This window comes from Urocampus carinirostris, chromosome 2 (assembly GCF_059441175.1).
Source record: "Urocampus carinirostris isolate Australia breed hairy pipefish chromosome 2, RoL_Ucar_1.0, whole genome shotgun sequence".
Taxonomy (NCBI): Eukaryota; Metazoa; Chordata; class Actinopteri; order Syngnathiformes; family Syngnathidae; genus Urocampus; species Urocampus carinirostris.
In genome coordinates this window covers 25423590-25437196 of record NC_142350.1, presented here as the reverse complement: position 1 = coordinate 25437196, position 13607 = coordinate 25423590, and the positions used below count along the sequence as shown (strand labels likewise).

The following is a 13607-nucleotide window of genomic DNA, read 5'->3' as shown; positions in this document are numbered from 1 at the left end:
GCATATTACAGATGAGAGGACATTTATATTTATTACATCCATTTTATTGTGTGCATATCAGGTTGAACTAGGAGCTGAAGAGTACCTGCGTCCATGTCCGCACAGGAAGTTCTGTGATCTCAATGGTGTTTTTGTCAAGGACCGACACCTCTCCACTGACCAGATACTGGTTAGGACCAAGTTCGTGGATCACTCCTTTGAAGTTTTTATATCTGGGAAGCTTTGAGGAAAAAAAAAGATTAGCCCAGTAAAGGAAAGGTGGAAAGGTGAGATTTTCTCTTTCTTTATGATGTTTTACATACTGGCAATTAACTTCTTACACAACTAAAAACAAAAATAATCTTTTAATTTTGTGTAGTCTAAATTCATTTCAAATATGTACAGTAAGCAGCATTCAACAGCTCTGCAACAAAATGGAATGGGGCCCCCATGGAAGATACCATTTTCACTTGCTTTAGACAATTACGAGACGACGCTTACAATTATTTTGGGTATAAAATTGAAAACCTGGCCGCCAAATATACTGTATGCACATTTTGTAGTTATAATTCATAAAAGTTATGAATCTATTGAGCCAATAAAGTACAGCGTTACATAACAGGTCACTTGTTTGTTGCCTAAAGGTATGTAAAAAAGATAATCCATGATGGGAAAAAAGGCGAATGCCTGCTTCATAAATAATTATCAACAAACACCATATAATGTAAAAGACTATGTTACCAATAGTTAAGACACAGAGTACATGGCATTCCAAAATTGTCCCTGAAAACGTTGTTTTTTAACCCGTTTAGAATTAGACATTGCACTCAGCCCTTTATTCGGATTTATACTTAAGGGATGGCACAGACCCATGCACTGCCTCCCGAATGATACAGAGTGATGTCCCTTCCAGCCCAAAAACTAATGAACAAAAAACCGGGTGGCTTGTGTTTACAAATTGCCCTTCTTAAGTGTGATTTATATCAACGCATCCCTTTCAAGTGCAGATGACTGTTAAAGCACCACTTCTAATGTGAACTGCAGTCCCCACCAAAAAAAGAGCAAAAATACAGTTTAAATAGCCTATCATTGTGAGGCAGACAACCTTAAACCTACCAACCTAAGATACTGGAAGTATAAATAGATTCATAATCAATGAAAATATATAATTTGTTTACCATTGGCAGTGGGTCTTGATGGTTTAGCAAACGGCTGATGTTGTTGACGATCTCTCTGGTGTCATAGTTTGGAATTTTGCATGCCCAGCCTGTCCCGATGCCCTCTGCACCGTTCACAAGCACCATGGGGATGATGGGGATGTACCACTCAGGCTCTACCTTCTGGTTGTCATCGTAAAGGAACTTCAGTAGATTGGAGTCCACTGCTGGAAATAACAGCTTGGCAAGGGGACTGAAGGAATAGAGACAATATTATCAGTTTGTTTGATTCATTTTCTTTTTGAATAAAATCAAGAAGAATATGAACTCTGATTTTCTTGCCAAACCTGGTTAGTTATGACGCACAGTTTATTCTTAAAACCCTCTTTTCCCCACAAAATTTGAGATACATGTACATTCTTACATTGTTGTGTTTTGACAATGTAACACAATAACCATCAAACAGTTCAGTCCTAAAATATAGGTTTATTATTGGAGCGTATTGGACTGCATGTAAAATCGCAGTTAATTTAAACAAGAAAAATTTGTGCGTAAGGTATTGACGAGTTACTTAAACATAGTGACATGCAAACATACCTCGAAATGACTAACAAAATAACAACAATTAAAAACAAATAAAAACAAGATTGCAGTTCAATCCATGGTCTTTATCATCATTATTCAAAAGTAGAATGGAATTGGAGGGCTTCTCCTTTCATTGTAAGAAAGAGTTAGAGTTAGCCACACGATAGTGTTGGGTAACCGCAAAAACTGCGAGTCTCTGTGATGTTTTAAAGACACGAGTCACTAATGTAGCATTTTTCCCCAAGAAGTAGCTCCGAATCGTCCGTTTCATAGGTAATGGATCTGGCGTCAGTGACTAGCCACATTCGGCAGCGGCGGCTTTAGAGTGGTTAGCCCTTCAGACGCTCCATCAATCGATTCCCTGATGCGATAACAATTCACGGAGCACCCGCTAGTGATCAGCCTTTTTTTGCGCTCTTTTGACTTTCCGCAGAGTCCCATTTTATTGAGGAGCCGCTGAAGCTACGAGCTGTGGAGTTTGTTCCGTGGCCATTTGTGCAAGGGCTGTTTGACTGACTGACAAGCTGTCAGTCACCAGCTCAAAGTTGCGCATACACGTCTTGCAAAATTTGCCTCGCCTTTATTGGCTAGCGCCTTCAAAACCTGCTTGATAGGCCTGCACAGTTAAACCCTTAAATGTGACAATTCTTGCTGGCTCAACACTCTATTACTTACTGGAACTAGAAATCCTTGACAAAAATCACAGTGCTTTGCGGGGACACTATTGCACTACATCATAGATTTCGGTTAATCACGCAGCCCTACTTTGACCTCCTCCATAACCACTTACTAACTTTACCTTAAATTACTTTTTATTTTACTGTTTAATGCATATTTAAAGCCTTACAGGCACATTTTCAGGAGAAATGTTAATTATTGGTCCATTGAAATCCTGTGACTTGTTCTCAAAAACTGCTCGGAATATTGATAAATGTAATATCACCCAGAGTGACTCAGTCAAAAGTTTAGGTGTCACAATTGACCCCAAACCTGTCCTTCCAAACACATGTTAAGAATATTACTAGAACAGCTATTTTCCATCTTTGCAACGTTGCTAAAATTTGCCCTATGCTGTCTCAGTTTGATGCAGGGACTATAATTCATGCGTTTGTTACCTCACGTCTCGATTACTGTAATGTAATAGTCTCCGGTCTCCCGAAGTCAAAAATCAAGGGCTTGCAACTGGTACAAAATGCTGCGGCAAGGCTTTTAACCAAGACAAGAAAGTTTGATCACATTACCCCAATTTTAGCTGACCTGCATTGGCTCCCCGTTAGCTAAGATGTGATTTTAAGGTTCTGTTGGTAGTATACAAAATCATGCATGGACTCATATCTCATATCTTTCAGTTTAATTTCCTCCTATGTTCCGGTCCGGAGTATTTGCTCTGAAAATACTGGTCTACTAGTGATCCCAAAAGCCAAGAAGTGTTCCGTAGGTTTGAGAGCGTTCTCCATTCGAGCCCCCGTGCTGTGGAACGCTTTGCCCCCTGAGATTCGATCTGCAACCTCAGCCGAACTGTTTAAATCTAGGCTTACAACACACTTTCATTCTCTGGGTTATGAATTACCTATATTTCACGTTGACGAAATCTGTATATTATTTGCTATTGCAACATTCTTTGCAGAATGACAATACAAAGGAAATTATTATTATTATTATTATAGCATCGTCATCCTGGAAGGGGGATTAACCTCATGTGCGGTCCCTTCTTAAGGTTTCTTCATTTTCCTCATGTTGAGGTTTTTGAGTTTTTCCTTGCCCTCATGATGGTTTTAGATCAGGGGATGGTGTAATAATTATCTGTAGTTTGCAAGAATCTGTGCAGCCTTTAAGACTCCTTGTGATTGAGGGCTATGCAAATAAACGTGACTTGACTAGGAGATACGCTTTTATGGTTTAATATTTCATACATAATTTGTAATTCTGGAGTTATAAATATTTTGGCCAAGGATATTTTTCTGCTTAAAATCAAAATAAAAAGAAAGCTTTCGTTGCACAGCAATCATGTACTGAAATGGAAGCGAAACCGTGGCTCAATAAACGAAGAATTAGCATTCTGTTGCCTACATGAACTTTTGTACCCTAAACAAATAGACACAGAGACTAACAGAAAGACTAATTGAGTCATACTCGCATAATGTGAGAAATACACTTTGTAAAAGGCTTTTAAGGTCTATTTGCTGGAGTAACTTTACACATAAACACCCACGCAGACTCGTAAGAATGAAACAAATTTCTTTACCTAAGCATTGTGAAGATATAACGAGGACTGGCAGCATCTTTGCCTCCATTGATGCGAGTGCCAAATTGACCAAGTGGTTGCAGAATGTTCACGTTGTTACTGCCAACAAAGTTTTGAGCCAAGTTGACGATGGTCATCATGAGGGCTTGCTAAAACAAACACGGGTGATAAATACTCCTTATCTCAAATTACAAATGCATAGCATCAATAAATAACAACTGTTATGTGTTTATGATAAGTCGTTTTCTTGGTATATGCCTACAAGCCCACTTTTTCATGCCAACCCGAAAATGTCAATGTTGCTTCCTAGGCAAACCATTTACTTTGGATTACCTTCCACTTTAAAGAAGAATTTGAATTATGATAATTTAAATTCTCATCCGATGCTTTTTTTTTAACACTAAAAACAAGTCTTATCTGAACATCACATTATGATGAAAAGTATATTCAAACCAAGCATGTATAGGACTCTGATTGGCCAAGTAGTTATTGCAATAGAATTAGAAACAGTCAATGTGCAAGACCCTATTTAGAGTCTGGAGGAGTTGCTCACTTTAGAAATCATCTTCATTTGATTCTGAGAAGAGTTTTTTTTTTTTGCAGATTTTAAAATAATAAAGTATCTATCTATCTATCTAATTAAGTCTACTTAAAATGTTAAATATATTCACTATTTCTAAACAATTCATTAGACTTTGTAAAGGGTTGAAACAGACTCCTTATGGCATTTTAAAAGTGTTTAATACTGGGCCTTTGTTGTGTAGAATTTTTTTTTTTACATGTATACTCGAGCGTAAAAGAAGTTGGGAGAGCAGGTGAAACACATTAAAAAAAGGTTACAATTACACTAAAAAGTCTGTAAAATGATATGGTTCTTGTACAAAGACTGCCAATATCCTTCTAATTGCGTTGATTTCTATTGATGTTTAGAGATTGAGGTGAATCGTACCTCTCCATGATGGTAGGCAGACATCTCGGCTACTGAACCAGCTAGCTGTGCAACTTTCACTTCTCTCTTGTCATTTCTCTTCAAGCAGGTGAAAAGCACCTTTCTTTGGCCGGGCTTTAAACCTAGACAAGGCAAACAAAATATATTCAATGCAATCCGGCACGGGTACACTACAAATGAAGAAATACAAATAGTTCAATAAACACAAGTTGACCTATACAGTATAATACTGTCTCGGGACCAGGGACTAAAACTTAGGAAGAATTCTTGATCAACCGAAATATTAGGTGGTTGGGTTAAATTGCAATGTTGCCCTTTTTTAATGTTATTTGCCACAAAAGACAAAATCTTATAATTAATTTATAAATAAAGATCAAGTTCCTATGGGCCAGTACCCCAACAAGATAGTACCTTGCATAGCCTTTTAATTAAGAGCTGCTTTCAGCTCATGTTATCGTTACCATAATTTCCATTCGACGTTCAAATCTTTCAGTGTTTTAATTTCATCTTGGGGATGATTGTGAACATTCCCACAATAAATAATTCTGAACACTTACCCATTATTCAGGTTTTACATCCCATAATCAACTTTGTCTCCAAGCTTATGTACTTATGACAAGAGCTATAGGTTCCCGACCCGTTTTAGATTTTGATACAAGTACAAAGAAATGAATTGCACAGACCATCAACCAGCGAAGGAATGGATCTCTCATTATCAGAGTTGGAAAAGAGAATCAGCTCCTTGTTGATAAAATCATTGTAGGACAGATGTCTGGCTTGTGTTCCATACAGATATTGCTGCAAGAAAGAGGCGTCAAGTTTAACATGCAAAACAATCCAGGATCATTTTCAACGGAAGCTATGAACTGTGGAAATTATTTGGATGTGACAGAGAGATTATAGAACCCCGGGGGTGCATTGTGTCACTTTGTGATGTGATAAAGCAATTAAAAAAACAAACAGCCATGGGAACTAAATTTGGATCATCTCTATTTACACCCAAAAATATAAAGTACAAACAGTGATATCTCGGTACTCTACCACAATGCATTCAGGATTGCTGTCCGACCACTAACTTGTTTGAGTACAGAACCCTTTTTTCCCATAAGAAATATTTATTTTATAATTTAGTTTTAGACATTCATACGCATATGAAAATATCGACTCTGTATTACCAACATTTTGAAGCAGATGCCGGTTCTGGTTAAAGAAAAGCAGATGTGTTTATATGTACGATATTGATTTGGAACAAATATCGTATTTTCTGCACTATAAGGCGCACCTAAAAGCCTTTATTTTTTCAAAAGCTGACCATGCGCCTTATAATACATCCTTTTTATCATTTACAGGCTGGCATTGGCTTAAACAGCAAAACAAAGGCTGCAATTGCCCGAAAAAGATGTGTCAATCATCAGTTGAATCGATCACTATTGGCTAAAGTTATTCGGAGGTCAAGGGGCAGATCCTTTTTATCATTTACAGGCTGGCATTGGCTTAAACGGCAAAACAATGCCTGCAATTGGCCGAAAAAGATGTGTCAATCATCAGTTGAATCGATCACTATTGGCTAAAGTTATTCGGAGGTCAAGAGGCGGATCCTTTTTATCATTTACAGGCTGGCATTGGCTTAAACGGCAAAACAAAGCCTGCAATTGGCCCAAAAAAAAATGTGTCAATCATCAGTTGAATCGATCACTATTGGCTAAAGTTATTCGGAGGTCAAGGGGCGGATCCTTTTTATCATTTACAGGCTGGCATTGGCTTAAACGGCAAAACAAAGCCTGCAATTGGCCGAAAAAGATGAATGCGTATAGCACGTGGCTGACGGCACACAGAAAGCATTTTTTTCTATTCTGTATTTGTAAATATTTTATTCTCCTGGATTTACTGCACTCACGGATATAAGAGGACATTGGCTGCACATTATTATGAACACAACGACTTCGGTGAGCTACTCCGGGTTTTATATTGTCCCTGTATCTTGTTTCAGACTGAACTCGATGTCTCTGTGATAAGCGGTGCAGATAATGGATGGAATGGAGTGTCTATTTTTAAATTCAACTCAATTCCAAGTGTTTATTGTCATATGCACAGTAAAGTTGCGAGCGAAAAAGAAAATAGAAACTAAGGAATGTGTGGCATTTCTTGAATCCCAAGACTTTAACCTTCCGAATGATGGAACGATGCATCTGAGTGACATCGTACGGACACCGCATCCGCACGTGTTCTCGACACGTATTTGCGTCTTTGCAAGCTTTGGGAATGTTAAGGGGGTAATAAGTTGGACTGAACTATCTGACTGTTTTGTCGACGTTCCCATTGTAGCGCCTTATAATCCGGTGCGTCTTATGTATGTCAAAAATAGGACCAAATACGATTTTTTCGGGGTGCGCCCTATAACCCGGTGCGCCTTATAGTGCGGAAAATACGGTAATAACTTTTGCAGAACATTTAAAAGGACATGTTTTGAGGGTCATTTTGTAAAATTTTGATTTGGAACAAATGATGCCAATGTTATTATGGTAATTTTTGGCTTCTGAATGAGAAAATTACATATTTTTATTGACTTACAAAAAAAGATTGATAATGTTAAGTGAATGTACTTTGATCATTACCGAAAATTTGGAATATGTATTTTTGTATACAAAACTATTTTGCCACTAAAGTTAAAATCGTTTTGAGATGGGGCGTTTTTCCCTTTTGCAGGCTTTCATTAAAATGCATAAAAACATAACTAATGGTACAGTATATGCTTCAAAACACAGAAGTTATATATGAGTTGCAGCAAAGAGATAATGTTAACAAAATGTGTGTATTTTTGAGGTTTATATACCAGCTCGGTAGCCTAGATGGTAGGGCGCCCGCTTTGAGACTGGGAGGTCGCTGGTTCGAGCCTCGGCCGAGTCATACCTAAGACTTACAACATTGGTACTCATTGCCTCCCTGCTTGGCGCTCAGCATTAAGGGGTGGAATGGGGGGTTTGCTCACCTAATGACTAAAATGGCTGCGCCCTGTTTGGCTGCGGCTGCATCGGCTCGCTACAGTTTAACTGTACGGGTCAGGTGTATCGACATTTCGTTCTGTGTACATTGTTACAAAGAATGACAATACAAGTAAATTATTTATTTATTTATCTATCAGTTACAAAGTCCAAGTTGTTAAATTTTTTTGCTTAATTGCAAACTTTCATGTTTTACTGCCATTGTAAAGTTAAAGTTGAGTTTGTGGGCCTTTGAGGGGCATTCAGTAAACACGTAAATAGACTAACCTCCGGGAGACCATGCATTCTCCTTTGCCTTCTGTCCTCCATGAAGTTGGTCAGCCATTCCTTCCTATCATCGGTTTTCTTCTTACTGAAGGCCTGAAACATGACAAAAAAAAAAGTAACAGTATTTTTCCATTTTTTTCCGAGAGCTTCTAATGTTTTATATCGGGTTATCAAACTTCACACTTCTCTGAATACGGATGCTCACCTTTTAAGCTAGTAGCTTCAATTCTGGTTCCCATTCACTGTTTACCTGAGTGTTTTAAAAGCTATTTTTTAAGATACTTTAGTTTTCAAATCTTCATGTGATCTCACCCAACCCAAAATCTCTGAGCACTTTTTTTAGGTCAACTGACCAGACAGCATAGTGTCTATAACATCATTTTCTTCCATCCATGCTCCTCCTTGGCTGTTTATAAGCACTTAAAAATTAAATTGAGGGAAGTGTTAAGCTAAAAGAAATACTAACTTAAATCAAAGGAAGAGCAATCATAATTGACTTAACCCAAAAAAAGGGGTTAGCTTAAACTCACCAAAGTGATGGCGGCGTCGTCTTCAGCGCCATTGTATCTAAAAGTGATGCGATGTTTCTCCATTTCAGCAAAATACTCTTTAGCTTCTTTGCTCGTACTTGTACCCAGACCTAAAACAGACATTCATTTTGTTTGTATACAATTGTGTAGGTTATGACTTTGGTGTAGCATGTAAAATGATTACATGACTTATCCTTTGTTTTAAATGTTGGTGCCACTAAAGTGATTAACATCGCTTAAAGGGGTGCAATGTGTTAATTGGCGGCAGTTCCTCATTTCAACTGCAAGTGCAGTGTGATGTCACAACATGGCCGCAAGTACAGAAGAAGAAAAAAAGGGGACAAGTGTACCATACAACAATCTTTCTGTTCTTTTTGCGAGTCACTTTACCCAAACGAATACAAAAATACGTACATACAATAAAACAATCGTTTTTGTTTTTACAACAGCGCGGACCTATACCCATAAGTTAATATAAAAATAAATGTGGCCTACTCACACCTTAACGTCCACTCTGAGGGAAGTGGACATATTGATTTGATCTTTGTGGACCGCTCTGTCAATGTTAGCTTCTTTTGTTGACAGCAGCGTAAATAGCCACAGTGCAAACTATGGATTGAAGATGCAATTGCCGCATATCTCCCTCTGACGAAACAATATTTAAAATGATATTATGGCAAGATGAAAAGTTTTAATCTGCTCATAATATCCAGGAAATAATACTATTATAGCTTGGGTAGTGTATTTTGCTCATAACCTGCTTGAAGTTATACAGTCACTATATGGCAGATTTTAACAGGAGTCTTATAGGTATTTTTTATCGAAACATCATTCAATGTGAATAAACCATGCAAAGCTTTTAAGTGGAGACCAAAACTAATGTCAACTTTTTATACCATTAGTAATTTAAATTCCCTCCCCAAAAGTAATATATTTTTTAAACTCCTACAAATTTGAGCATTACTTTCTGTTCCATGCCACAAACCTTCAATTCCTGAATTTGTAATTCTTAAGATAAATTGCCTGCAAGAAGTTGGCCATTGTAGCAAGTATTGGGGCCGAAAGTTGTCGATACCAATAAGTGATACTGACACTCGCTTATCTCTAATTTGGATGGACTAACGCCACGTCAAATTGAGCCTGGAAAAACCCAAAACTGTGTAAAAAACGAACCTTTGTAGTACTTGACATGCCAAGTTTTGTGGTTTTCTGTCTGTTTCTTCCACTCTTCAAATTCAGGAATGCTGTAAAAGGCCACTTCTTGCTTGTTCTTAGTAACCTGCAGAAAAAAATGGGACACATGTGGACTTACTTCTGATTTTTTTTTAACCCACAAACAATGTGACTTTGTCTCCGTTTGGGAGCGAATAGGATGCAATAATGAGCCCTGCCAAAGTATTAAGTGATTTTTTTCAGTGTGCTTGAAATAACAATCCAAGATTTATGCATGCACCTTACTTTAACAATAGGGGTTATGAATTCTTCCAGAAATGTGTGTTTCAATAAGGACGGCCAGTTGTGGTGAAAAAAGTTGATGAGCAGACCTTTGATATGGGAGCCATCTTGATCCTAGAAGAAGGCAAGAACAAGCTAAGTAAATGTGACAAAAATGTTGTTTTTACAAAGACAGCATGTGTTCGGAAGGCCACCTGATCGGTCATGATCATGATCTTGCCATAGCGCAAACTCCTCAGGGATTCTGGGTCTTCATAACTCTTCTTGTATTGGAGGCCAACGATTTTGATGATGTTATTGATTTCAGCGTTTTCCATTATCTGTTGATAAAACAACAGCAGACAATACATTGATTAAATAATCACCTTAAAATATTTAAATCATATGAATAATGCTATGGACATTTAAGGGGAGCAGTTTTTAGACTTGGGCACTGAATAGATGTCATGAAGAACAAGTGGGGGACCCAGAGAATGGGTACGTGAGCGTATGTGGAAAAGAAAAATAACATTGGCGAATGTGTTTAGACAAGTCACCACAGAGGAACACCACATTCATTTCTTAATTGGCCTATAATAAATATCCATAATTGATATTTAATCCTGGCCCTAATACACATTTCATAGTGCCATGTTTAGGGGAAGAATGCACCTGCCCCGTAGGGGGCGATAACGCTCCATAGGATAATGCCATACAAACCAATGACGGCTGCCGTTAATTACAAGGACAGAAGTAATGCAATGGCAAAGACAAGCCACCAGAGAGCAGTGTCTGCATCATTTTAAAGCAGACTTCTTGAGAAACGAGGTAATAATTTCAAGCAATTGGAAGCAATTCACCTGAAATTCAACCATTTTCAATCCTCGAAAACACAACATTAAAATGTAAGCATTTTCAAGGATTCAAACACCAGAACCAACCATGTAAGGTGGATGTGCGGTGAAATGGCTGTCAAGGAGTGAGTAAACAAACTTATTTTTTTCTTCGTCAAATGAAAAGTGCTAAATAAAACATTTGACGTCATTTGGCTCCTAAATAATCTTTCAATAATCACAACCCATTTATAAACAGACAATACTTGTTTGAAGTGAAATCGATAGGGTTAAATACATACCTGTTTGTGGGTTGCCTCTCGTACATTTAATATTTTTCCTCTGAGTGGAAAAACACCGTATCGATCACGCCCGATGACACCGAGTCCAGAAACGGCAAGAGATTTGGCTGAATCGCCTTCAGTAAGGATAAGAGTGCATTCTGAAGAGTGCTTGCCACCTTAAATCATGACAAACAAAATCTTGTTGATGCATTGCTGAACAAGTATTTACTCTAATTACATGACCACCAACCTATACAAATCACATATAGTTCAATTGCACAATGTAATCATGACGAATGTTAGAGAATGTAGAAAACAGAAAGTCTTCGTAAAAGACAAAAATACTGTAGACACAACTATTGAGTCAGACTTTGGAGGACATCAAATAAATACATTTTGATTTTCTTGTTTTTAATGTGTTTATACTTTGTCAAAAATTTATTTTAATCATGGCCGCCCGTATAGAACATTGTGTGTCACTTAGAATGCTTGAGTTGAGCTGAGAAAAGGTAAAAAAAAACATTTTATACCGATTTCTAATCAAAGATTAGTGGTGCGTGTTATACATGAGGGTGCGTTATACATAAATAAATACCATAATTAAAAATGCTGATCGTAAATACCAATGATTTACAAAGAAAAATATTTTCATACGATTGTATTTCTGATGAAAATAAGAGCAAAACTAAATAGTTAAGAATTTTTGAAACAGCCCTTGCCCAAATTGTCTCCAAGTAACAGTTTCACACATTGAAGAGTTTACAGTTACCAGCATCGTTGGCATCATCTAGTTTGGGAATGCCTTTAATCTTGCTGTGCTTGACCGATGAGCACTTTTTATTGAGTTGTGTCTGAGCTTTGAACTTCACCCAATTGAGGATACTCTCAACAATCCCACAGTTGGTCGCCTGCAAAAGACAAACTATGTCACTAAAAGGAAGCCTTTGTCAGGATGAAGACATTCCAAATTGTACTTACAGCTTTGATAAACTTTTCAGACATGACACATTTTGAACCAAAGCTTTTTGTCTGAAGAGTCATATTTTCTTTGGTCTGCGAGTCAAAGCTTGGATTCTCAATCAATGCATTCACGAAAACCCAAATGTGGTTCTTAACCTGTTGAATACATGGACAGACTTATTAAGGTTAGTAAAACATGGGAAGAATAGCATTTAGAATGTTAAAATGATATACCACACTACCTGGAAAGGTTTAACAGATACTCCTGCCTTGTTTTTTTTCTTCACTACTTCAATAAGTTTGGACACAATTTGATCTACCACGTAGTCAACGTGTCTGCCACCCTGAGGAGGAAAAAAAAGTTGGAAAAAACATGAATGTGCAGGATCAGAAATGGGAAACTTTAATGAGGGACAGTGTTCTAGTAGGGAACAACAAACTTTCTAGGGCAGGGGTGTCAAACATACGACCCGCAGGCCGGATCCAGACCGCCATCAGTTTTAGAGTATGGCAAAAGAAGAAGCAAGTCTCTAGGACATTTCTATCAAAAGTTATAATTTCTTTTAAATAAATATCCAAATGCTCTCTACTGCCACCAGAGGGCAGTGTTGAGTTTGTATAGTGTGGTAAGGTGGTTCAGGTGCAAAAGGGCATTCACTCAACTGTTAAAATAAACAAGTTAACAGATCCAATGCCATTGTTTTGTGAATAAATGCATAAATGCCAACCTTTAGACATAAAAAAGCAGGAGATGTTATTGCGTAATTAATTTTAAACAATCCCGTTTCTAAAACATATATATATATATATATATATATATATATATATATATATATATATATATATATATATATGTAAATAACAACACCTACTTGTTTATAAAAGTGGATGTCGCATTAACTTTCATTAAATATCCCTCAGAATAAAGCAGCCGTAGATTGAAATTCTAGTCTCGAGTCAATATTTTTTTGTTTACATTTGAAAAAGGACGGGCAGCACGGCGACGTAGTGGTTAGTGCGTGTGCGGCACAGTTCTGAGGTCGTGAGATCGAACCTCCTGTGTGGAGTTTGCATGTTCTCCCCGTGCTTGCGTGGGTTTCCTCCGAGCCCTCCGGTTTCCTCCCACATTCCAAAGACATACATTTCAGGTGAATCGGCCGGTCCAAATTGTCCCTAGGTGTGACTGAGCGAGTGAGTTGTCTGTCCCAATGTGCCCTGTGACTGGCTGGCAACCAGTACAGGGTGCCCCCTGCCCACTGCCTGAAGATAGGTGGGATGGGCTCCAGCACCCCCGCGACCCTACTGAGGATAAGCGGTTCAGATAATGGATGGATGAAAAAGGACTCGAGCGTTTGTAATGGGCGAAAAGTGGTAATATACCA

At 37.8% G+C, this 13607-nt stretch overlaps 1 protein-coding gene across 3 annotated transcripts in view; it reads right to left on the bottom strand.

Moving 5' to 3' along the window:
- top2b (DNA topoisomerase II beta) overlaps positions 1–13607 on the bottom strand; it is a 35986-nt gene that overhangs the window by 12562 nt on the left and 9817 nt on the right. For all 3 annotated transcript variants that reach the window (XM_088326021.1, XM_088326020.1, XM_088326022.1), the window contains 14 exons: positions 12468–12569; positions 12244–12381; positions 12035–12173; positions 11284–11441; positions 10364–10489; positions 10173–10283; positions 9888–9993; positions 8715–8824; positions 8185–8277; positions 5599–5713; positions 4916–5037; positions 3967–4115; positions 1158–1389; positions 86–220 (listed from right to left, as the gene is read on the bottom strand). In XM_088326021.1, the coding sequence (XP_088182147.1) occupies positions 86–220; positions 1158–1389; positions 3967–4115; positions 4916–5037; positions 5599–5713; positions 8185–8277; positions 8715–8824; positions 9888–9993; positions 10173–10283; positions 10364–10489; positions 11284–11441; positions 12035–12173; positions 12244–12381; positions 12468–12569 (1836 nt within the window). The remainder of the gene's footprint in view (positions 1–85; positions 221–1157; positions 1390–3966; positions 4116–4915; positions 5038–5598; positions 5714–8184; positions 8278–8714; positions 8825–9887; positions 9994–10172; positions 10284–10363; positions 10490–11283; positions 11442–12034; positions 12174–12243; positions 12382–12467; positions 12570–13607) is intronic.